The sequence below is a fragment of the Psammomys obesus genome, unplaced genomic scaffold (assembly GCF_907164565.1).
Source record: "Psammomys obesus unplaced genomic scaffold, mPsaObe1.curated_primary_1811, whole genome shotgun sequence".
Classification (NCBI taxonomy): Eukaryota; Metazoa; Chordata; class Mammalia; order Rodentia; family Muridae; genus Psammomys; species Psammomys obesus.
Genome location: NW_026596353.1, coordinates 1,370,244 through 1,395,893, shown reverse-complemented (window position 1 = coordinate 1,395,893; position 25,650 = coordinate 1,370,244). Strand labels below are relative to the sequence as shown.

Sequence of the window (25,650 nt, the reverse complement as noted above, 5' to 3'; positions counted from 1 at the left end):
GGCAGATAATGTATTCATCTCTAAGCACAATAGTGCCTAAGCTGAGGGGAATGGTTTGGATTTGGAGTATGGGGATTAAGGTTTCATGAGGCCTGGACATGGCATACATTTGGCAGTGTGGGGATTAGGGTAGGTAATAGGACTTGGCAGGCCCTTTGGAGGACCCACCACCTTGATTCCTCCTGCAGTTCATCTGCCCTGTATGTGTCACCCACTCTCGCTGAGTGTCAAGGTTGTGCATGCTGTTGGGCAGGACCTGGCATGTTGAACCTCTTGGGCCTGCATGAGTGCACATGCTTTTGGGTCATCTCACCTGCTTTCTAGTGACCTTAGTATCTTAATGTTTCCAAGGTTGGTGTGTTTGTTATAAGGAGCTAGTGTCATTCCTGTGGGGTCCAAGGTGTGATGGTAGTAGCAGTGCTTAGCTTCTGTTTAGTCATCCTACTCATGAAGGACCTGCTCTCTCCATATTCCTATGAGGAAGGGGTTAGAAGCTTGTTTCCAGGGGTCAGGCAGCTGGAAGGGGCCAAAGTAGAAGCCTGACTCTACCTGTGGCAGTAGACCTGCAGGATGGACTTCTGTTGCCAAGTCCCCACATCTTTCTTGTAACTCTTGTTTTTAGACAGGGCCTCAGTATGTGGACTACGTTGGCCTGGAACTGGTGTTACTTCTGTCTCAACCTGAGTGCAGGGGTGGGAGAATGGAGGGTTTAGAAGACACCACACCCAGCTCACTGCTAAGAAGCCTCTTAATAGACACAAGGGAAATGGCCGTGAGGATATTGTCAGTTTCCACCATGTGCTCACTTTACAGATGAAAGACGCTGAGGCCCAGTACGGCTCTACAGCTTGCCACTTTCCAGCCTGGGACTGTGAGCCCATTCTGTACACCATCAGAGCCTTATCTGATCAGGTACAACTGCTCACATAGAAAGGTACCAAGGATACCAGTGCCCATAGCTGGATAGATATTTTTGTGGTCTTGAGCTACTTCAGCTGTTTTGGTGCAGAGAGTCTGCTGTCCCCTTGAGGCAAATGTGGTTTCTGTACTCTCAAGGAGTTCCTGAGCCATTCACTTGCAGCCTATAGGGTCTTGTGATGAGAATCTTATTCAGGTAATGGTAGGTATTCGAGTTTGGTGGCAGCTGAAATCCTCTGAGATTCTCCCTATGCTCCATCCTGATAAAGGAAGACAGACAAGGGGGAAAAAAACCTTTAATATTTGAGAAGTTGAGGGTTCAGCCTGGGTTGGATCTCTCCAGCTCTGTCTTAGAGTTGTATGCTGTGGACAAATCACATCAGATGTGTGTACATCACCACAGGTCTGTGCAAAAGGAAGAGTAGGCATGTCCTTTTGGTCGTTTCCCAAATAGGAGCCGAACCAGGGAACTCCTTCCCTCTCCAGGAGCAGGATCATTCCCCAGTAGGAGAGTATAGGTGGCTGGCTGGTTTCCACAGGTGTTTTGCTTGCTTGCTTAAAGCCAGTCTTTAGGGGTACAAATGCCACGAGGCCACTCCACACACTAGAGGGACTCATTCAGGAAGAAGGGAAGATGCTAAGACTTCAAGAAGGAAGGGATGGTTCTTCATTCCACCTTTGTTTTCACACAGGGTCTTGCTGTGTAGTCCATGCTGTCCTCAGGCCTCAGCTTCCTACTAGTTGGATGATAGACATGTGCCACTCATTGTACCAGGCAAGGCACATTTCTTTGGAAGATGTGCTGTAGTGGCAGACAGGAGATTAAAATAGAAATGTGGGGTGGGGTTTTTAGGAAGCAGTTTTCTTCTTTGTGAAGAAGGTATTCAAAGTTAACAGTTGAAGAGAATATGGACAGAAGAATATTGGCATCATTGATGCTCAGACACATGGGAAGATTGGTGTTGGCAGGCAATCCAAGACTGGACTGGCCATTCTGTTTTACATCTCCCAGGTACCCTGCTTGTGGCTCAGAGTCACTGTCCTTTTGGAAACTATATAGTAATAGCCTAAAATTCACAGAGATCCATCTACCTCTGCCTCCCGGACTTCTGGGATTACTGGCATGCGCCACCACATCCAGCTCCATGCTCTGGTCCTTTAACTCCATTAATTTTACTAATGGAAATGTTTACTCTGCAGGAGTGTTTTCAGTGGCAGTGTTAATGGAGACAATGGGATAATCATTTCAGTGGTGGCATGGAAGAAGCTGGAGTGGTGAAGGGACAAAGTAAGAGACTTCAAATCCTAGCACACATGCTTGAGTGAGAGAGCAAGACAGTTGACTGCTCTAGCCTTTACAAAACTTGTTCTCAACCTGTGGGTCATGGCCTCTTGGGGATCACATAGATATCCTGTATATCAAATATTTACATTATGATTCATAACAGCAGCAAAATTATATTCACGAAGTAGCAACGAAATAATTTTATGGTTAGGTGTCACCAGAACATGAGGGTTGCAGCATTAAGAAGGTTGAGGACTACTGTGTTAGGGAATGTATTGTTCCTGAGATTGTAGTCAACAGTATTGACAATGTTGACTTGGTTGTTTTGTTTTTTGAGGCATGGTTTGTACTAGTTAGTTTTATGTCAGCTTGACATAAGCTGAAGTCATCTGAGAGGAGGAAACTTCAGTTTAGAAAATGCTTCCACAGGTGGTGGTGGTGCATCCGTTAAATCCCAGCACTCAGGAGCAGAGGCAGGCAGATCTCTTGAGTTCAAGGCTAGCCTCTTCTACAGAGGGAGTTCCAGGACAGCTGGGCCTACACAGAGAGACCCTGTCTTGAAAATCCAAAAAACAAAACAAAACAAACCCCCCCCCCACAAACAAACAAAAAGCTTCCATAAGATCAGGCTATAGGCAAGCACATAAGGCATTTTCTTAATCAGTGGTTGATGGGGGAAGGCCCAACCCATTGTGGGTGGTCCTGAGCTCTTTAAGAAAGAAGGCTCTGAGCAAGCCATGAGAAGCAAGCCAGTAAGCAGAATCCCTCCATGGCCTCTGCATCAGCTCCTGCTCCAGTTCCTGTTCTGGCTTCTTTCACTGATGGACTACAATGTGGAAATGTAAGGCAAATAAGCCCTTTCCTCTTCTACTAGCTTTTGGTTATTGTGTTTCATCACAGCAATAGAAACCCTACATGATTTCTCTTCGGCTCTAACTGTCCTGGAACTCACTATGTAGAGCAGGCTGCCCTCAAACTTACAGAGAGCCACCTGCCTCTTGGTGATAGAGTTAAAGGTGTGTGCCACCACCACCCAGCTGACAGATTATTTTTTTAAGAAGACTGTATCTGTAAATATCACTTTGTGTTAAGATGTGCCTTTGCTAATACTGTAGGAAAGTATTATTCAAATGAGGATAAGACTTAGAATCATCTTTTTAGTTAACATTGCAGAATTTACAGGGGTTGGAACTGGATGTGGTGGCACACACCTAATCTCAGATGTGGGCACATTCTGAGTTTGAGGCCAGCCTGGTCTACATGATGAGACCCTGCCTCAAAAAATAGTTCTAAGCAGCACACTTGGCTCCTGAACACAGGGAACTAGGAAGGTTTTAGGCTCTCTTCTAGTGGCATTTCTGTGCCTTGTAAGGATTGTGAAGTCATTCTTACTGTCCCTCATCCCTCAAGCAGTCTAGACTCGGCCTCATTTAGTGAAGGACCACATGTCAGGAACAGTTGGCATGTACTGCTACCAGTTCTTCAGTGTCCCTCAGTCAGGGGTGGTGGTGACAAAGTCATCTCCTCCACTCCCAGTGTGGCCTGTATATTCAGCCTCCTGTCCTAGGATCCTGTGTTGTATGGGCTCTGTGACCTGTGCCTGGAACCTCCTCCTCCTCACACCCAACCCCTTCCTGCCCCTCACCATTTTATTCCCAGAAGGTAGCCAGTGCCTGCTGAGCCTCCTGCTCAGCATTTTCTACTAGGTAGGCACACTGTGAGCTGTTTAAAGCTACAGGCTGAGCTTGCCACTTGTCAGACAGCATAGCCCCTGAGTTTGTTCCTGAATCCCACCTGACCTTGTGCTTTTGGCTGCCCGCCCACCCTTGCTGCACACAACTCCCCTTCCTGATCAGCCTGTACACTCCCACTTTCTCTTTAGCCCACAGAATTCCCTCTGTTGCCCCTCATGGGAGGCCCCCAAACACCCCAGCTTCCCGTCCTAACTCTGCCTGTACTGTCTGAGGAACTTTTAGTCAGGGGTCTGCGCTTTGAGGTCAGCATTGAGCTGTGCTTCAAGGTCACCGGCTGTGTGTTGTTGAGAAAGGGAGCTGAATGAACAGTCAGGCAGAGCCAGTGTGTGGCCACCAGACTGCCTGTGTCCCAAACAGAGCTGAGTGATCTCAGCCAGATCAGTGAGGTGACCTCTCAGCCCCTTGGTAGGCTCCTTGTAAGAAGGCATAGCAATTTGTGCAGTTCTGGAGGAGATGCTTAGTAGTAGTAATCTAATGCCTGCTTGCTTCCAGTTGGGCTAAGTCCCAACTGTGTTTGCAGCAGGACCCCAGAATCCTCTCAGCCTATGCTTGCTTGGCCAGTGCAGAGGTGTGAAAAGAGGCTAGTGTTGGGGCTATTGGCAGGAACCTGGGGAGTGACTAGGAATTTACAAAGACGTTTCTAGAGTTCTTGGTCAGAAGGTGTGGGACCACTGTACATTTTAGGAACCTGGAAGATTGCTGTTAACTATGATGAAAGGCCAGGATTCTTTGCACCACACCATTGTTTGGCCTGGGTAGAGAGAAAAAGTTCATGGCTGAAGGTAAGGCCCTAGGATACCAGGGGAAGGGATCTTGGTCTCCCGGGCTGGTTGCTTTAGAGCTGCGGTGCTCTCTGCTGCCAGTGGCAGTGTATGGGATGTGCTTCTCTCTGTCTTGGGCAGCTGAGGGCAGGGAAGAGTTTGCTTCTGTATTGGGAGATTTAGTTATGTACTTTGGTGGGAGACACTTGTATGTGCTCCAGGGCAGCCTGTGCCACTGTCTTTCTGCAGCCGTCAGAGGCCAGGACCCTACAGCTGGGAAAGAGAATAGCTTACAGAAAGGCACTATAGGGTCTTTGTCTAGCCATCCCAGGGAAAGTGGCTTGGAGGGGTATTATTGATTCTGGCTGGAGCCAGGGAATTGGTTACTTGGAGCCCTTTTCAGAGAGGGTGGGTTCACAGCCTGCCTCACTCACATCTGCCCTACTGTGAATTCTTGAGCTTCCTTAGGACCAGATGAAAAATGGTCTTTCATGTCACACATTGGCGCACCACAGGTTCTCTGTCCCTTTTAATTCTCTACTTCACCCCTGCTTCCCACCTTCCTCCTCTTGACCTAGGTCTGTGTGTCCCATGGCGTTTAGCCTCTGGAACATTCTACTTGTTTCTGTCATCAGCAATGGGTGCTGGGAGGCAGGGCTTTGAGAACTGCTGTTCCCTACTCTGCAGGAGGGCCCCAGAGAAACCCTGGAGCATTTGGATAGGAACTCAAAGGACAAGAAGGCAACAGGGCCTCAGGGTGCCAGTCTGGAGGCTGTGGCAGTAGGTCAGCCTGGGCTACATACCAAGACACTGTTTCAGAAAAACAGTATGGGGGAAGTGTTTAATCAGATGGAGGCAACATGATTAAGTACTAAGCAAGGGTTAAAAAGTAAGAACTATGCATGTACTATGGTCAGTCCAAGGCAGGCACCACCATCCTCATTTGCTCAGGTTTGAGTAGGATCCAAAACTTGGTTTCTGTTTTTATTTTTCCTGGTGAATATATTGCAATTTTATGACTTTGGCTTTATTTTCCTTTTTACTTTTTTTTTTTTCTTCTTCTTCTTCTTTCCATGTGTGTATGTATTGGCAACTCGGGGGAATCTGTTCTAGTCTACCATCTGGGGATGAAACTCATATCATCAGGCCTGCTCAGTAAGTGCTGTATCTGTTGATCCATGCTGGTCTGTGATGATTTCTTTGAGAGAAGGTTTCTTGGTATGGTTCTGGCTGGAACTCATTCTGTAGACCAGGCTGGCCTCAAATTCAGAGATCCATCTGCCTGCCTCTGCTGGGATTAAAGGTGTGTGCCGCCACCACCACCTTGTTGGTTGTTTCTAAGTCTCATCTTCAGTATTACCTTTTGAAGGACAGTTTGAAACAATGGTGACAGCTGCTCCCCTCCAGGAGGAACTGCCAAATAATCTGCCTTAGTCCTACAAATGGCATGTAGGATCATGTTATGGGACATGGGGCCATGTCCTTCCCTGGGAAGTGGGGGATCCAGCCATGCTTTCCAGTGGAGATTACAGCCACCATTCAGTCCTCAGGCCATGATTTCCATACATATGTCCTGACATCACTCAGCTGTCCTGGAGAGTATCTTAACTATGTCTGGTAGACTCACTCAGGTATGCTGTTAGTTCTACCACCATAACTTTGTGCAAAGGAAGGCCAGGCTCTCCAAGACAAGGTATAGGACAGGTCTGGGCAAACCTTTGGGATAGCCTGCCTAGTTTGCAAACTTGGGGCTACAGCATGGAAAGAGATACATGAGGGCCACAGGCAAAAGAGGCTAGGCAGATGGGAAGGAACAATGAGCTATAGAGTCCCATCGTAGGCCTCACTTAACCAGCACAAATGAGAAAGGTCTCAGGAGACTTGGGCCTTGTCACCTCCTTTTCTTTAGGAGAGAGGTGTATTTGCTTACGCTTGTTGGCCTGCCTAAACTCCAGGAGCATACCCATACCACGCCATCATGTCCCTGAAGGGATGCTTGCTCAGTAAGACATGCCATTGGTGCACAAGGCTCCTAGTTTTGCCAGTCTCATTTTCCTTTCTGTCTGGGTGCTGTCTAGTTGAGAAATACAAGCAGTAGGAGTTCTGGGCACTGCCTCTCCATCCCCTGCTGTGGTTAGATACATACCACCATGCTTGTGTACAGTCAGGGCCGAGCAACAAGGACAGAAGGGCAGTCTAGACGGTTTGGCAGTGGTGCCAAAGAGGAGGATTGAGCCCTCTTGTGTCCTTTCTAAAGATAGCATATTCACACATCGCCATAATGGGACCATAGCACTGTGTGCAGCTGAGCATTGAAAACATTTGAGGCAACTGCCAGATAAAAATTTGAATGCTTTCGGCCAACTTGAGCCCCTGAGATTGGATTCCTAAGGAAAAACCAAGGAAGGGAAGAAGTGTGAAGGTGTGCTTTCTAGTATTGGCTGCTGGCTGTGGTGAAAATGGGGCCAAATGCTGAAGAAGGAGCCACACTGAGGGTTGGATGTGTCCCTGCAGATGGAGGAAAGCAGGCGTGTGTACTGCAAGTATGAGATGGTTAGGACACACAGAGAGAGACAGTTACAGGGCTCTGGGACAGCATGCTCTTGTGTTCTTCACGAGAATCACTTCTGTCCTTATTCCTCATGGGCAGCATGAGGGTACAGGACAAAGCCTGCTGTCCAGACACTGATTGGTGTATTCAAGGTTTAGCTTGCCCCAGAAAAAAAGATCCCAAGTGTTGATAGCATTGGAGTAAACATGGCACCCAGTAGGAAGAGACCTCATCTGTCTACCCATAACTTAGAGCTGATGGAATCCTTGCTGTGTGCCATTGTGGTGGCACATTTTGAAGTGGAAGTAAGCAAAACCTGTACTGTCTCTGTACTTAGTGGGCTGGCTGAGGAGGGGACAGAGAATCATCAGAAGGCTGGGTCATCTGTGTGCCCTCCCTTGCTCTCATGGTAAATGGGAATGGGGAGGTAGTGTACTGGCTTTGCGTTGGGCCCAGCCAGGGGATCTGCTGTTGTTAAAATAACCATGACTTTTTATCCTGTTGGCATCTGACAGATATCACTAGGGGCCAGTGTGGGATAATTGTTGTTTTTTTTTTTTTTTCTTGCTGCTTGTGATCAGTGGCCCTGTACCATGCCTCATGCTGGTTTGTGCTGTGTTGGCACAACTTTTTTAACTCTTATTATATTGGGGTTCTTATACCTCTACCTCTCCCTTCACCCCATCCTGTTATCCTCTTATCCTACTACCTTCCAACATCCCAATACTACGTAGGAAAGGTTAGTGGGGAGAAGGGGCGGAGTTCTCTTTAGCTACTTCTGGCTGGGTAGGGTCATTGGGTTCTTTGGGGCAATACCAATCCAGCAGTCCAGCTAAACAGCAAACAGCAATACACAGCAGACAGACAAACCAGCCGCCTTCTTCTCCAACTGTCTCCTCGAAGCCCCTCCCAGTCCTCAGAATTTCACTAACTGCAGCTGACAAAGACCATTCCCCTCTCCTAACAGCATGTTAGTTATCAGCTGTGGACAAACTAAGGGCAGCCCCATATCTTGGGACTGAAACAAAAACAAGTTTATATAATACAACTGAGTTTTTAAAGAAACCAAAACTTCCACTACAGTGGTGGGCACCAGTAGATCAATGACCCACGTTCAGAGTTTACAGCCCAAGTGCAGGCAGGCTGTGTGTGATATGTCTGTGCTATTTTAAAGTTGGGATATGCAGTGCGGGGGTTGGTGAGGTAGGTAGTTGGCTGGGCCCTAGGAAACACCCCCATTCGGTGTTACAGCTTGTCACTGGTCCCACCCATAGGAGATACCAGCACCTCTGCTAGAACTTAGACAAATGCTCTTAGAAATGTTGGGGATGAGTGGAGAGCTGGAGGACTGGAGAGATGGCTCAGCAGTTAAGAGCACTGGCTCTTTTCAAAGGACTTGGTTCAATTCCCGTCACCCACACAACAGCTCACAACTGTCTGTAACTCCAGTTCAAGGGGATCTAGATCTAACCCTCATACATACAAGCAGCCAGAACATGGGTATATCTAAAAGTAAATAGATAAATAAGTAAATAAAAATTTAGAAGAAATATTGTGTAAAAATCTATTTTAAAAGGAAAGAAAGTAATGCTGGCAGTTGGGGGGAGGATTGTCATAGGAGAAGGGGACATCCTTTTGGCCTAGAGCTCTGGAGCTGAGTAAATGAGACTGGGTAGTGCCACAGGTATGAACAATACTAGGAGGTGACCAGCTCCCTCCCTAAGTTAGTGGGTTCAGCTGCCAATTATGTAGGTTTGAGGGCCTGTGCTTGCCAGGACCCACTGTTTCTGATTAGGCACTGCTAGTTGGTATTGGCGCTTCTCCCATCGCTCTAGGCGTCCCATGCCTTAGATTCTATGGTGGTTCTTCTGTCACACCTGCCTCTTGTAGACTCTGATGTTGACATGAGTGCATGTGAGCCTGAGCTCTGCACGCTCCTTGTAAGTTTAGGATTGTCATTGAGATCTGCTGAGGTTGAAACAGGGGCCCTCAGACCATTGTTGAGCACAGAAGCTGGTGCAGCCAGAGTCTGGGGCCTTCCTGAGAGCTGTGTGCCTATCCCTAGGGTCATTTGAATCCCCTAGAAGGCCCCATTAAACAAGACCCCAGCCAGGCCTTTAATCCCAGCATTCAGGGAGGCAGAGGCAGATGGAGTGCTATGAGTTTGAGGCTAGCCTGGTCTACAAAGCCAGGAGAGCCAGGGCTACAAAGAGAAACCCTGTCTCAAAACAACAACAAAAGTAACCCAAGACCCCAGGTCCCTCCCTCACTTGGAGAATAGTGTGGAAACAGGGACTGTGACAGTTCTTCACAGGCACAGACCACACACTCAGGGTGGGGCTGTGTGCCAGGTACTCAGCCACTTCTCTGTCTCAGGGTGGCTGTAGCACTTTGCCGCAGGTGCTGTTGTTACGGGGATCTCACCAGTGTTTGTCTGGAAGTTAGAGCTGCACTGCCTTTTTTGGGAAGCCGGGTAGTTGGCTTCTCTCATGGGTCTGGGGTGAAATGCATGGACACACCCCAGCCAGGCTAGAGACTAGGGTGCCTGGCTGAGACTTGACCAGTACAGCTATAGTACGGCTCCTGAGTGCAGAGCCGTGTTGAGCCTTGCCTAGCCCAGGGTTGGCCTTTCCCATGCAGCCAGGACATGTCACCTCTCTAGTGTACAGGTGTCTATGGGGAAGTGCTAATAAGTTCCAGGAGCTGGTGCTCCCGGGGGGGTCTGATGGGAAATTGGAAGTGTATTCTTTGTCTTTGTGTGTTTATTCTTCAGTTGTAAGGAGATTCCCAGAGTTCTAGGCTGGAACGTTCTCATTTCACTGAAGAGAAATGGTCCAAGAGACTTTTCTTCTTCTGGGTTGTTTGGGGTGATCATTCCTGTCTTATGTAACAAAGACATGTTTTGATTTCACTGCTCCTATTTTTGTGCCCTTTGCGATACCTTGTCCCCAGCTCCTCAGTTCTGTTAAACTAAAATTGATATACAATAAACTGCACATTTGAAGTCTGTAAGTTGGCAAATTTGATTCTCTAGGTGCATGTGTAGCCATTTACCATAGGCAGGTGTCATTTCCCATGCATCACTACACTTTCCTTTCCCCACCCCTAGACAACTGCTGCTCTCCTCTCAGCCGTTTAGGTTGGTTTGCCTTGCCGTTACTAGAATTGTGTAACTTGTATAATATGTGCACACGTGCACACACACACACACACACACACACACACACACACACACACCTTTTTTGAGTAGGTTTTGAGCTTAGTGATTTTGAAGTTTATCCATGTTACACTGAATGTTCTTTTTATTTATGTGTATGTTCTTTTTATTGCTGAGTAATAATCTCTTTATGTCTGAGTATGGAGTGTGTATGTGTTGAGGATGTGTGCAAATGCTTGCATGGGTATGCATGTAGATATCAGAGTGCAGCTGAGTCTGCATTTTGGGGATCAACTCAGAAGGCTTTACCTCCCAAGATGATTTTACCACTTTATATTCCCCCAAGAGTGTAGGAAAGGCCTAAGCCTAGGATTTTGATGGCACATGCTTGTCATACCAGTGCTCTTGGTGTGGAGGAGGGAGGATCAGGAGTTTGAGGACATCCAGATGGATGGATGGAGGGATGAAAGGATGAAAGAAAGTGCTAATGTTACTCCTTTTAATTTTAGCTGTTCAGGGAGTATATAGTGATTTCTCTTGGGAATTTTACTTTGCTTTTTCCTAATGAATGGTGGTGTTGCTCACCTCTGAGTTTGTGTCTGATTTTTGTATCTTCTGTGGTGAAAGGTTTGAATGGGCTTAGCATTTGCCACCTGGCTACCCACCTCACTTATTTACCTGATTATTGAATTAAAGGGTTTTGTTACTGTTGTTTTTGTTGTTTGTGTGGTATGTGCATTTGTGCATGTGCATATGTGTGCATGCGACTCAGCGTGTGTGTGTGTGTGTGTGTGTGTGTGTGTGTGAGAGAGAGAGAGAGAGAGAGAGAGAGAGAGAGAGAGAAGGGGGAGGAGAGGTAGGTCAGAGAACAATCTGTATAGGAGTCTGTAGAAGGAGACTACAGGGACTAAAAGCAGGTTGTCAGACTTGATGACAAGGCTTTTATATGTTTAGTCTCTGAACTCCATTCATAGAATCAGCTTGCCACTTTCCCCACAAGAGTGCTTGAATTGACATTCATCTTACCTGAGTCCACTCTGTTGATTGGTTTTTGAGAGCTGAGTGTAGAGCCTTGGTATCTACTTTATTTTCTCAGCTGTGTTGAGATTTTACATGTAGTAAGAGTAATCCACAAATATTTATCTTAATAATTTTAAAGACTTGACTTTAACATTTATTCATTTATTTCATGCATATGCTGCACATACGTAGAGGTCGTAAGACAACCTAGGGGAGTCAGTTCTCTCTCTGTGGGTATGGGATTAAATTCAGGTTGTCTGGCTTGGTGGTACACACCCTTACCCCGAGTCATCTCTCGGGCCCTTCATATTTACTTTCTCTTGTCACTAAGGATTGCCTTGTAGTCTTTAACTTGTGAGCCTGTCCTGAAAATGCTATGTCATGTAGCTCTGCTCAGATACCCTAAGAGCATCCCAAGAACTAACATGCACCAGGGTGTGGCATTCACTCCCGAAACATTGGAAGACCTCTTTTGTCCTTTTCTTTCCTAATTGCATTGGCCAGAACTGCCTTTCCAGAGATGAGTAGAAGTGACTGTCCATTCCTTGTAGCTGCTCTCAGGGAGGAGACAAGTGTGGTCTTGCTATAGTGGGGCAGGTTCTCTCTGTTCTCTGTGACTGGGTTTCTCCAGGGCCAGCTGCTCCGGCACCATGCTCTGTCTGTTATGGCTGGGCTTTCCCTTTATCCTTAAGCCTGCTTTTCAGTTGATAGCCACCTGCCCCATCTCCTCTCCCTCTGCTGCTTTCTTTCTTTTTCTTTTCTTTTTTTCTTTTTTTCTTTTCTTTCTTCCTCCTTTCCTCCTTCCTTCCTCTTTTTTTGAGAGATGGTTTCTCTGTGTAGCCTTGGCAGTCCTGGATTTGCAGGACTAGGTTGGCCTCAGACTCAAAGAGATCCACCTGCCTCTGCCTCCTGAGTGCTGGGATTACAAGCATGTGGCACCACGTCTGGCTTCTGCTGCTTTTCTTTCCTTGCTTGTTCACACAGGTGTCCTCATGTTACTGCTGAGACACTTGACAGCATGGAGGCAGGTATGTGCCACCTGCACAGGGCAACCTTGTGAGGTTGGTCATGAGCCAGGCTGGCTGACATCCTGTGTGTGGAGAGACACATGTTATGGTGAGTGTAGCTCATGATACTTGGTCCCTGAGCACTGCCTGCCTGCCTGTCTCCAAGTAATGCATCTTTTTACTAGGTGACAGGGAGCACTTCTTGTGTGGTGCCTTTAGAGTGCTTTGGTCACCTCCAGCTGCTCTGATCACAGCAGGTGTAGGACAGTGCTGGGTGAACTGTGTAGTGTGCTCTGTGCCACTGGTCTCATGCAGATGGGGTTATGTTGACACAGTTCAGGCCTTGATTCACAGGGGTGGCAGCTGCCTGCCTCCATCTGCATAGGATACATAGCCTTCTAGACTGCAGGGTTCACACAGAATAGCCTCTATTCAGTATAATTTAATTATTTATTTATTGTATGAGGTTGGGTAATCTAGAACTTGGTATGTAGAACAGGCTCTCCTCAAACTCATATTTTCTCTGTCTCCCTTGGGATTTATGTGTGTGTTAAGTGTTTTGCTCACAAGTATGTCTGTGTACCTCGTGTGTACCAGTTGTCCTCTGAGGTCAGGAGAGTTAGAGCTTCTTGAATGATTATAGATGGTGTGAGCTGCCAAGTGGGTGCTGGAAAATCAAACCCTGGTCTTCTGCAAGAACAAATGCTTTTAACTGCTGACCCATCTCTCTAGCTTGTTCTTGTATTTTTGTCTTCTAGCACTCCCCATCTCCATGTTTTGTTTTGGAGATGGAGTTCTTTCCAAATATAGTCTAGGCTGGCTTTAAGCTGTCTGTACTTCTCCTGAGTGTTGGGGTGACAAGCACGTAGTGCCACGTCGAGCTAACATGTACTTTAGTGTTCATGCATGTGCAGGAAAATATATGTGCATATGCATGTGAAGGTAAGAGAAAAGCTACCTATCATTATCATTTTTGAGGCAATGTCTCACTAGCCTGGATCTTGCCAAGTAGGCCTGACTGGCTAGCCAGTGAGCCCCAGGGACCCATCTGTGTTCTACCTCTAGTGCTGGGATTGCAAGCACACCTGCGCACAAAAGCCAAGATGTCTCCCTTTGGCTCCCAAGTAGGCTGTTTGAAATAACTTTTTAAAGTGCAGAATCCCTCAAAAAGTACAAGTTGTAAAAGTTATTTATATAAGTAATACTCATGTGTATGGTGGGGGACACACATGTAGGGATTTTCCATATCATGGAGCTGTCCTGGAGGACAGACTTGGTTTCTGTACGTGCAGCAGTCTAGTTGGTGCACGGCATGTTGTCTGTGGTTTTCCAGGCTTGTGGGAAAGGAGCTGGGCTCAGGTGGGCACCTGTTCATGCTTTGGGCTGGTGCAGGTGGCTCCCACCATCACTAATTATCAGCCTGGATGATAATTCAGCCTGTGCAGAAGCCACATTGTCTGTGCTTAGCTGGCCTGGGACCCCGCTTCCTAACAGTTCCTGGAAAGCTGGCTCATTCTTGTTTGAGATTTGTTTTCTGCACAAGGTACAGACTAAGTACTGTTTTCTCCTCTGGTCTTGGGTCATTTCCAGTCTCCTGTAGCTGGTGTTCCTAGCAGCTCTTTATCAAGAGGACAGGTGGAGGAGCCCACCCACCTTGCTGTCCTCAGACTCTTGGTCACCAGGACCCTTCTGTGGGGATTGATGGCAGAAGTAAAAAGTTGTGCCTGGCCTGCAAACTCTCCAGTTGCATGGGTGGAGTGGTGGCAGGTCACAGATGGCACTGTGGGATCTCAGTGCATTCAAGAAGGGCCTGAGCACTGGACTAAGAGTCTGCAGAGCCTTCTTTGCCCCTTTGCTCGTGACCAAGAGCCAGAGGGGACGGGCAATTGTGGATGTTGTATTGAGCCCTGCCCTCCCCTTCTCTTTGCTCTCTGGTATCCTCTGTTGCTGAAGAGGTTAGCTGTACACCCAGATAGCAGTTTCTGCTGCTCTTCCCAGCTCTGGGTTCCACCTTCTGGGGTGCTTAATGGGGTACAGTAAGTGGTCTGCATGCTGCTTGCACCAAGGCTGGGTTTCTCATCTCCTGAGCCAAGCTGTGGCATGTGGTGGTATGCTCTTGGCATGTTTCAGGGTAGGCAGGACTACTTGGATAGCGACAAGCTACTTAAGTGCTAGCTGTTTCTTAGGGAGCAAGTAGGTCCTATTAATAGGGGAGATGCTTTTTTATAAGTAGTGGCAGGGGTTGTGGGGCTTTGCCTCATTGTCCTTCCTCTGAGAAGCTTTGAGTGGGAAACCTGGCCCCTGTGAGTTTGAGTTACCCCTAGGGTCCTGGTGGAGAAAGCTGCCTTAACCAGCCATTCCAGGAGACCGCACAATCTGCAAGGCTAATGACACTGGAGGCATGTAACCCGACCAGGCTTCCTGGGTGTATTCATCCAGGCATTAGGCAAGGAAGACCAAGAAGACTGTTCCTCCCAGAGCATGCCCTACAGTACCCATTCTGTTCATGGGTGTCCTTAACAGTGTTAGCAGGGAGTGCACAGCACACCGATGGCACACAGATTGCCTGCTTCTGGATGTCATCTGTGGCGTGTATTGGTTTGGGAGCAATTTGCTGATCAACACTTTCAGAGAGTCTTTTGAGTTCAGTGGGCTGTATAAGTTTTGTCTAGACCATTCTTCATTAAAAATAAAAACAAACTAAATACCACAAAGACACTGTTGGTTCTTCAAGGGATGTTGGTGCTGAAACCCCAGCTGAGGCTAATGGACAGGTCCTGAGGACTGTGCTGCACAGCTGTGGCTGCAGGGGCTGCTGCTGCTGGCTGTGCCTGGGAACGCTGGCCAGATGGTGAGCTGCTAGGCTAGCAGCAGGTTCTTAGGCCATCGCTGTCGCTGGCCATCGCCAGCCTAGGGACACCATTGGGCATGAAGTGTGCTGAGATCCACCTAGTCTTGGTTCTTCAACAACCCTTGAAAGAAGGGAAGTGACACAGCTTTGAGGCCATCTGGCGAGCCTACCTTCACAATGTTTCTCTGCTGTCGAAATCTAGGTCGAGTATATCACAGGGTGCTAACACACTAGCTTAATGCACCCCACCTCACTCGGAAAAAAAGCACCAGGCAGGTTGTGAATGCTAGGCAGAACCTGTGCCACGCCAGTGGGAAGACAGGTTTTTCTGACTACTGTGGTCCATGTGGACCTCCCTGCTCTCCATTGACTTAGTTTCCTCACTGTAAATTGAAGCTGCACAATCCTTGGGTCCCATTAGTACCAATGCCTCTGGGGTACAATGGCATCTGCCAGCATCGGGGATTTTGGTTAGCTGGGAGAAAAGGGAGTGGTTGAGCCGACCAGCAAGGACACTGGGTCTTGGTGTCTTGGTTCCCTGTAGCTTGTGGCTGGAAATCCCCATGGGTAATCGTTTCTCAGTCCCCTGGGGTTTACCAGCATAGCCCTGGAATAGGAATCTGATGGTGCTGTTCTACTCAGAGAGTCACCATGAGGCCCAGTTTTAAAGAGGAATTCCCAACCTTTGCTGGGGACAGAGTTTGGAAAGACATTCGGGTCTTCTGGAGAAGCCAGAGGTATGAGTTGATTCCAGGGTATGGCCACTGAATGGCCTTCTACTTTCTGTTGCTCAGCTGAGGATAGCAGGAGGCAGGGCTGGGCAGGCAGCAGTCTCCACAGGACAAGGTGGCCTGGTTTACACCCCTCCATGAGATGCCCTCCAACCTTGGCATCCTACACCTTGCCTCATGTACCACTTAAAAGTAATATTCATGGTCTGGAGAGTTAGCATTTAGAGTACCAGCTGCTGGACCCAGGTTCACCCACATAGCAGCTCACAACTGTCTGTAACTCCCATTCCAGAGGACCCCGACACCCTCACAGAGACATATACAGTTAAGTACCAATGTACATAAAGTAAAAAGAAATTTTTAAAATATTTGTAATATTTGAAATCCTTTTGCTTTTGAGTCAGAAACAAGGGCTCATTCAACCCTCAACTTGCCCATTCCTCCTTGCTGGGCCTGTAGCACCCAAGAACCTGTAGGTAACCCTTCCTACAGTTGCCAGGCTGTACCATCCCAATTTGGACTCTTGTTGGTCCTGTTGAAGGGGTGTAGGAGTCCTGCCTGGAGTTGAGCCCTGTTGAGCTGTCTGAGTGCATAGCTCCTGGGAGACAGGCAGTAATTTTTGGTTCAAGTCTGTCAGAGAAACTCAAGAGCCTTCAGAGTTCTCCAATGTGCTCCTGGAGTCTCCCTTCGCCTGAGTTCAGTTAGGTGTCCTAACCATCCATATTAGTGACACAGAGCCTTGGAAACAATGGCAGGAAACCACTCACTGTCTCCAGCTCCCAGAGTCTCCTAAAGCCAGAGAGACTCTAGCCAAGTTTAAGCATAAAAGTAGAGAAAATGAATAGTCCTGCTTCTGAGGGGTGCCATTCGCCATGTCTGGCTCTCGGCAGTGGCACACCTGGTGTTTTCTGTCTGTCTCACTTCTTTCTCTTCCTCAGACTCACAGTGAGTTGAGCTACAGGGCTCCTGAGTTTTCCTAGCAGAAATTATGAGTCTGTACAAGCAGTGGCCTAATAGGGAATGAAGGTGAGGGCCTTTCTGAGCCCTTGGTTCTTGTGGGATAGGTTCCTGCCTGATAATACTCAGCATATGCCCCTGTGTGTTAGCTTCCTGTTATCATAACAAAAGGCCCAGCATAATCAATTTAACAGGAGGAAAGATTGATTTTATTTTTTATTTTTGCCTGTCATACATTGAGGTGGGAACACGTGGCAGAGCATGATCATCTCATGGCAACCAGAAAGAAGAGGGACGTGGGACAAAGAACCTTCTTTAGGGCATGCACCCAGTGGCCTTTGACTACTAGGCTCTTCCTGAAGGCTCTATCATGAATATTCATATTACATCTAGGCCCATGGTTTTTCCTTTCCCCATGTTTGTATAGCCACTACAGGGATGCCACCAGTTTCTTAGTATTCCTCCTGGCCACTGCAAATGTACCTCCCATGGGCACTGGAGCCACTGTAAGCAGGTGCTGCCACACTGAGTGCCCAGCAATGCAAATGAATGGGCAGAACCTGTCACTAATGGGAAAGGGAGGGGAGGCAAGCTTGGCCATACTGCTTCCTAAGGAGATACAGATTGATTTGTGTCCCTTCAGAAAGCCTGATGAACAAGTGCACAACTCAGGGCCTGGTACCTGAGCTCTCCCAATGGGAAAGCCATTTGCCAGGGAGCTTGGAAATATTTGAGCACTGGGAATGAGTCTCAGAGGGAGGAAGGACCCAGGCTGTTCCTGGCAACAGCAGGCTCTATACAGCCCTCAGGCCTGCAACAAGGAGTCTGAGCTACAGATCTGCCCCTTCAGAACACTGCTAAGAGCTCCCAGGCAGTCACAAAAGCACTCCAAGATGAGTGGGTGAGTTGACACGCAGGTGGTGGCAGTGGACTAGCCCTAATAATAGCTTTGACCTAGGGGCAGGGCACCTGAGCCTACCTGGCAGCCCACATCACTTGTCCAGCCTACCCTGGCCACTGCTGTGGTGTCTGCTTTACTTGTACTGGCTCCAGAGTGTGGCCCCAGCAGTGTGGGCCTTGTAGGTGTGCAAGTGGGGGTCCTCAGGGGAGTGACACCTGCAGGCAGACAGAGCATTTCCCTCAGGGTCTCCTGGAAGCCCACACTGATAAGGTGGCCCTCAGGCAGGCCATACCCATGGGACACTGAGCACCTAAGCAGGACCCCTAGACGTTGATCCATGTAGCCCCCAATGGGCACTATGGCTGGTCTGTGCATAGCTCAGCATTTCTTGGTGTTTTCTGATGTGCCAACCCAATACCTGATTCCCCGAGGTGTTCTGCACACTCCTGCCTGGAAGCAGAATGGTATCTGTCCAAGGACAAGGACGCTCTGTACTGCCAGGCTACTGGGGTTTCTGCAGATTCTTTGCTGCAAGGACTGCTGGATCAGGAGCATGTGGGGACCCAGGGCTCTAAATATACCAGGGTGAGGTCACTGGGTGGAGATGAAGCTGTGGAGCAAGCTCAGGAGCCCAGCAGTACCAGGCCGGGGAACATTGGTGTTGTCTTCCCTTGGGAATGACCTCCTCATTGCACTGTCTTTACATGGAATCCCAGTCCTTCCCATGTCAGAGTTAAGTATAGGAGCCATCTCTCTAGGCAGGCCACCCACCCATGGGGCAGCAGGGACAGGGTTGTAATGGCCATCTGGGTGTGTTTATGGACCAACCCCAGACAGAACATAAGTGGAGGCCTTTGTTTCCAAGGTGGGGCTTGACTCATTGGCAGAGGGATAGCTTAGTGAAAGACTTGAGGGATAATGTAAGGACTTGGGACTGCTCTCTGGATGCTATAGCTTCTTTCTCAGGGGGTAGAGCTCTGAAGAAAGGGAGGCATAGTGGCTGCTTTCAGCTGGAAAAGGGCAGACTAGAAAAACTAGGGCTGCCCATGGTCTACAGGCTGTCTACCTTCTAGTCTGGGAACCAACCTGGGCCTGGTACCTTACCTGAAGACAAGACTAAGATGTGGAATAGAGAGACAGGAACAATTCTGGTTGACCCATGTGAGTCAGAGTTGATATCATCAGGATTCCAGGGAAGGTGCTGAAGGTAGGAGGAGGGCTGGGAGCCCAGGGACGTGAGATCCTCCTGAGGCTACAAACAGCATTTAGATGATGAGAGTGGTGGGCATGCTTGATTCTACCAGGGAGTGTGCTTTTCCTTGTGACCAGGTGTGGCAGGGCATATGCCATCAATGTGTGGCACAGGAAGGATGGAGTGGGCTTGGGGCTGTGGCCAGCCAGCTTGTGCAGAGAAGCTCTTCATTTTGATAGAGTAGTTTTCTTTGACAGTTGGTGCTCTGGACTCCTCAGGAGTACCTATCATCCCACAGCTGCAGATCCTCTCCTGCACTCTTTTTTGGAGCTTGGTTTTAGCCTGCGCGTTTAGATCTGGGGTTCACTGTAGTAATTATCCATGTGTGTGGGACGTGTGCACATGTGCGTAAGAAGGTCCAGGTTGATGCTAGGAATCATCACTCATTCCTCCACCTGCTCACTGAAAGAACAGGATCTCTGAATCTAACCCAGAGCTCACTAGGCAGCTTGCTCTAGGGACCCCGTTTGTCTCTTTCAAAACTGAAATTACAGGGGGCTGCCGTGCCCAAGGCAGTAACATGGGTCTTGGTCCTCAATGCTTGCAAAGCAAGTGCTACCCATTGAGCCATCTTCCCAGCTGCCTCTGATGACGCTCCATGTGTGGTGCTGTGCTGTGTTTGCCTGGTGTGTAGGCATAAGGTTATTGTAATATTCAAATGATGACTTCTGTACCCCTTCCCTCATATCTGGTTGCAATCTTTGTTCTGAGAATCTTCTGTCTAAATGTGGTGTAAACAGTTCCCCAAATGTCCCCTGATATATCAGTTGCTGAGCAGGGGAGAGAATAGAGCTAGACTTCCTGCCAACCAGGGGAGGGAAGTTCTTTGAGGAGGAAGTAGGGGATTGAGCCACGGGAGAGGTCTAAGAGACATCAAGAGAAGTAGCTGGAGCAGAGCGGAGACAAAGTACAAGTATTGTCTGGAGGAAGCCAAATTATCTTAAAAAGTTAAGACTAGAGTGATAACTGCTCAGTTCTTGTCCTGTGATGCTTGTTTAAATAATAGAATAGAGTCTCAGTTATTTGTGTGAAGCAGGGGTTAAGAGAGAAACAGTTTTATAAAAATAACTCTTAACAGTGGTATCTGCTCTCTGGAATGTAGGCCTCCTAGGTACACCGAGGTTATTTGTCCCCTATTGCTTTGGAGGCCCCTCCTCAGCCCTTCCCACTCATGCTTTGCTACTGCATTGCTGTATTTGCCAGTGTGGCTGTGCTGCTGTGTTATGCAGTCCCTTGGGACATAGCTAAAGTTTCTGGAATGACAGTCCTGGTATCTGCCCAGTGAGCCTGTTGTGATTAAACAAGTTAGTGGAGGGCTGGCACAGAGTGGGATCCCAGTCTTGAGCCTGTGGACGGTTAGTGTCCCTGTCACCGTGAAGCTCAGCACTAGTGCAGACCCTGCCTGTTATGCGCAGAGCCTCTCAGTGTCTCTGGCCTTCTCTTGGGTTCTTTAAGCTGCACTTTGTGCAAGTATTGTGTTACAGAGGCCCTCCTTCTGGCCATGTGACATACACATCTTATAGTTTGTGATATCTTGCTTTGTTTAGAGAATCTGTCTGAAGACCTTGGTAAGGTTATCAGGTTTATCTGTGCCCATCTTTTCTTTCCTGAGGCTTTTTGTGTTCTATGTGTTAGATCTTCTAGCCTAGGAACCTCACAGCAGAGCTGTCTGTCAGACCAGGGCAGGTCCTTTTCATGAGCACCCTGATGGCAGCGGGTGGTGAGTGTACGCACATGGGTAATGCTGAGCCATGGGAGACGGTGATGGGAGCTTTGGTGCCTGGTGCTCGCACCTTTCAGGGCCCTAGGCTGCTGGGCTTTCTGTGGGAGAGGGCAAAGCCCTGATGATACATGGTTCTTGTTATTCAGATCCGGAACATGGTGGCAGTATTGGAAGTGATCTCCAGTCTGGAGAGATACCCCATTACCAAAGAGGCACTGGAGGTAAGTGCCCTGGCCCTACTCTGGGCAGAATGGGGGCTGCAGATAGCCCCAGTCAGCTTCTTCTCCTGTGGCTTAGGCTCCTGGAGGCCTTCAGGGGACCCAGTGGGCAGTGTGCCCAGGGCACTGGTCTTCCCAAGGTTGTACAATAATGGAGGCTTCTAATCTCACAGCTGGGCCCTTCCCCACACTATGCACACTTCATTGCATTTGGGGACACAGCCTGAACTGTGCTTTAGGGAACTTGTTAGTGGCCCTGTCCTCTCTTTGGGGACCGGGTCTTAGGCTGTAAAATATACTCACTTAAAACACTCCAGCAGAGCAGCTTTGTGACGACACTGATGGCACAGATTCTGCAGGTACCGGGAACCAATAGACCTGTTTCTGAGGTCTCAGATCTAAAGGTTCATGCTGCCACAAAGTACTGGGCCATGCCCAAGTTGTTATCTAAGAAGCTGGCAGTTTGAGGGCTGGTAGGGAAGAGGTGAGCCAGGAACCGAGAGTTACCCTTGTCCTGCATGCTGTGTCCCTATCCTGTAATTATGTCACACTCTTGGTTGTAGGAGACACGACTAGGGAAGCTCATCAATGATGTCCGAAAGAAAACCAAGAATGAGGAACTGGCCAAGCGGGCCAAGAGGCTGCTTCGGAGCTGGCAGAAGCTCATCGAGCCGGTGCACCAGAATGAGGTGGCACTACGGGCGCTGGCAGGAGCTGCAGGCTCTGCCAATGGGGGTGCACACAACTGCCGGCCGGAGGTGGGAGTGGCTGGCGCACCCAAGAACATCCATGACCTGAAGAATCGCAACGACATCCAGAGGCTCCCTGGACAACGGCTAGACCGGCTGGGTAGCCGTAAGCGAAGGGGGGACCAGCGTGACCTGGGCCACCCAGGACCACCTCACAAAATTTCCAAAGCCAGTCCTGACCCCCTAGTCCCCAATGAATCCCCTTTCCCCACCAACGGGATCAGTGGGAGCCCAGAGAGCTTACCTAGCCCCCTGGATGGCAGTGAGCACTTGGGCCCTGACAGCAGCCGCCTGGAGCCAAGTGAGAACGAGAAGCACAGCACCAAGATCCCCGTGAACGCCGTGCGGCCACGCCCTAGCTCCCCTGGCCTGGGCAAGCTCCCCATGCCCTGCCTGCAGACCAAGACCACACAGCTACAGCAGCTGGACAGGGCGGATGAGCCACCATGCCCTCCCCATCCCAGGGGGTCCTCTCGCTGCTCTTTCAGCCCTCGGAACTCACGGCATGAAGGTTCCTTTGCTCGGCAGCGGAGCTTGTATGCACCCAAGGGTCCTGTATCTAGTCCCTCCCCACGGCCCCAGCCACTGGACACCACGCAGCTGCCATCACCACTCCCACTGGCCCAGCCATCCACACCCCCTGTACGGCGGTTGGAGCTGCTCCCCAGTGCTGAGAGCCCTGTGCACTGGCCAGAGCAGCCCGAGGGCCACCCACGGCTAATGGGGCCGGCCTGCAGGGCTGGGTTGTCCCCAGATTCCTCCAAGGCGGACAGTGATGCTGCCTCTTCGGGTGGCTCAGACAGCAAAAAGAAAAAGAGGTATAGACCTCGAGACTACACAGTGAACTTGGACAGACATTTGGCTGAGGCCGGTGTCAAGCCTGTGCGGTTAAAAGAGCGGAAGCTCACCTTTGACCCCATGACGAGACAGATCAAACCTCTGACTCAGAAAGAGCCAGTGCGGGCTGACAGCCCCGCACCCACGGAGCAGCTCCCAAGGACAGAGCTGGACCAGCAGGAGGCCAAAGCCAGCCTCCAGAGCCCTTTTGAGCAGACGAACTGGAAGGAGCTGTCTCGTAACGAGATCATACAGTCCTACCTGAGCCGCCAGAGCAGCCTGCTGTCGTCATCAGGTGCGCAAACCCCCGGCGCGCACCACTTTATGGCTGAGTACCTTAAGCAAGAGGAGAGCAGTCGGCGAGGGGTCCGGCAGCCTCACGTGCTGCTGCCGCTGCCTACGCCCACTGACCTCCCAGGGCTCACACGGGAGGTCACACAGGACGATCTGAACAGAATCCAGGCTCAGCAATGGCCAGGGGTGAACGGGTGTGAGGACACACAGGGTAATTGGTATGACTGGACGAAGTGCATATCGCTCGACCCCCATGGCGACGATGGGCGCTTGAACATTCTGCCTTATGTCTGCTTGGACTGAGCGTCTGGCCTGGCCATCAAGTGCATTCCCACCTTGTAGGGTCTAGGCTAGCCAGCCAGGAGGGCGGCCATGAGGCTCGCTCTCCACCCTCCTTTTGTGAAATGCTGCTACCAGTTTACTAACGATTGCAAAGGAAGGGCCGCTTGGAAGGGCAGATGGCAGAGGGAGTCCAGAACTCTATAACAAGCCAGCGATAAAGCGCTAGTCCCCCATCCCAAAAGAGGTGCAGAACCCCTCTAGCACCGATGGCGGGGACCCCCATGGCAGGCAGGCACAGGAACCATGTGGGAGAGGTTGCTTAACAGCAACAGACCGCACACCTCATCTCTGCATCTCCTGCTCTTTGGCCCTGGTGTCTCTGAGGCACAGGCTATTCTCTGGCCTCTGCCGAGCCAGTGTTTTCCCTCGTGTTGTACGCTGGAAGCTTCTCTGCTGTGGTGAGCCCTGGCATTGTGTGGGTGGGCTAGCTTCATCCACACTGCACAGGCATCCTACTCGTTTGTATATGATTTTATGATTTCAGTTCAATCCCAGTTCTTAAAGAAATGCTGCAGAAACTTCAGTTTTCTCGTTTATTTCATCTTCTCCACCTGACCACCAGCCAAATGACTTTCCCTTTCCTTTCCTTTTCTGCACATCTCTAGAAAATGCCATCTTTCTAGATCCCTCAACCCCACAAAGTTCTCGAGGGTGCTACTGGCGTAAGAGTTGCCCTGCTGGGCGAGGGGAGAGCCGTCTGTTCGCTGGAAACACTCATAACCATTCCTTTAGATTCGTTTGCCTTATGGTTGTCATAAACGCGATTTGCAAAAACAAGGAGCCTTAGTGAATGTACAGAACCTAGTCTTCTGTGTTCGCGCAGAAGGGAGCAACTTTGCTATTTGGTCCAGTAAGTGGACAACTTGTGATATAAATGTGGAAATAAAAAAAAAAAAAAAAAAAAAAAAACATTTGCACAAACCAGTTTTGGAGCCATTTCTCATTTGCACTTGCACAGCTAAATCCAGCCTTTCCTGGATTCTGTGAGGAGGTCCCTGGAGCCCACAGCTATATTTACTGGACCAGCCTTGGTGGCATGCCATTTTGTGGCAGCAGACTGGGCCTCTACTTGTCTTTCATTCATTCAGGGCTAACCACATCCCCTTGGTCATACTCCTAGAGAAGACCTCTGCTGCAGGCAGTTTAGGTTGGAGATACAGTTTACACCTTCCCTGCCCTGATGCGCAGACCTGGGCTAGCTGCTGCCAGCAGGCCTGAGGCTGCCTCCATATCTGACAGATGCCCACTAAAGTTTCAACTCCACTATAAAGTAATGATCTGTTTTTTCCCCTCTCCCAAATCAATAAGCCAGGATTGGGTTTCTAGGTTGTTGTTTTTTTGTTTGTTTGTTTGTTTGTTTTGTTTTTCCCCATTCGGAGATAGGTTCACCTTTTATATATCTGCTTAATTTCACAGATGAGTAAATAGTTACTTGTAAAACAGCAGCTGCATGGGTTGAGTCCTAGAATAATTACTTCTGGTCTTCTGTATCATCGCCAACCCAGAATCAGTTTCAGAGCCAGTAGGAATTTCTGAGGTGTGGTGCAGGAAGGTCCACTCCCATTAAAGGGTCATTTGAGGACGTGGAAACCCATCTGTGTGGCCTGACACAGTGCTCACTCCTAAGCACATGCTCCTGCTGTAGTACAAAAAGACTTCCACAGAGTTGCCAGGGTCAAATCTAGTAAGATAAGAGCAACCAAAACACATCAGTGAGACCATCTCATGATACTGCTCTGTCCAAATAGTGTAGCTACTTGTACCCAGTTGGTAACACAGGGCTGTGCACCCAGATGGAGTGTGCTAGGGTACAGAGGTTGGTGTCGTATCACTGGCTTCTATTTTCAGACCCCTGCTTTGGGACAGGCCACTTAGTACTCAGATCCCAATCTGCAGGGACTGCCAACCTGTGTTGAGTATCCAGCAAGCCCCAGTGTACACAAGGTCTGCGAATAGGGGTCAGCTACAAAGATAACCCGGCATTCATGGGGCTCGCATTCTAAACTGCTAATAAAGACTGTAAAGGAGAATGTTGAGGTCGAGATGGCTCAGCACATAAAAGCTTGCTGCCAAGCCAGAGGGCATGAGTTTGGTTGCCTGGACCCACATGGCGAAAAGGAGACAACAGATTCGAGTCCTTCTCTGACCTCCATATGTGTACACACACACACACGTGCTCTGCCTCCATAAATGAATACGGGAACAACGCTTCTCCCCAAAGCACTTAACAACAATCTTCGGAATCGAGTTTTGTAGTCTAGGAGCTCCGTGCTGTCATCTTGTCCTGCCTCGGCTTTTGCCAGCAGCCTCTGCCCGCACCGTCCCGGTCAGCAGAGCTCTGC

General features: G+C 49.1%; 1 protein-coding gene across 1 annotated transcript in view; it reads left to right on the top strand.

Moving 5' to 3' along the window:
- Window positions 1-23,845, top strand: part of Med26 (mediator complex subunit 26) — a 36,023-nt gene extending 12,178 nt beyond the window's left edge. Inside the window, exons 2-3 of the mRNA XM_055597326.1 lie at window positions 21,015-21,089; window positions 21,650-23,845. Of these exons, the coding sequence (XP_055453301.1) occupies window positions 21,015-21,089; window positions 21,650-23,269 (1,695 nt within the window). The 3' untranslated portion in view covers window positions 23,270-23,845. The remainder of the gene's footprint in view (window positions 1-21,014; window positions 21,090-21,649) is intronic.
- The last annotated feature ends 1,805 nt before the right edge of the window (window positions 23,846-25,650 follow it).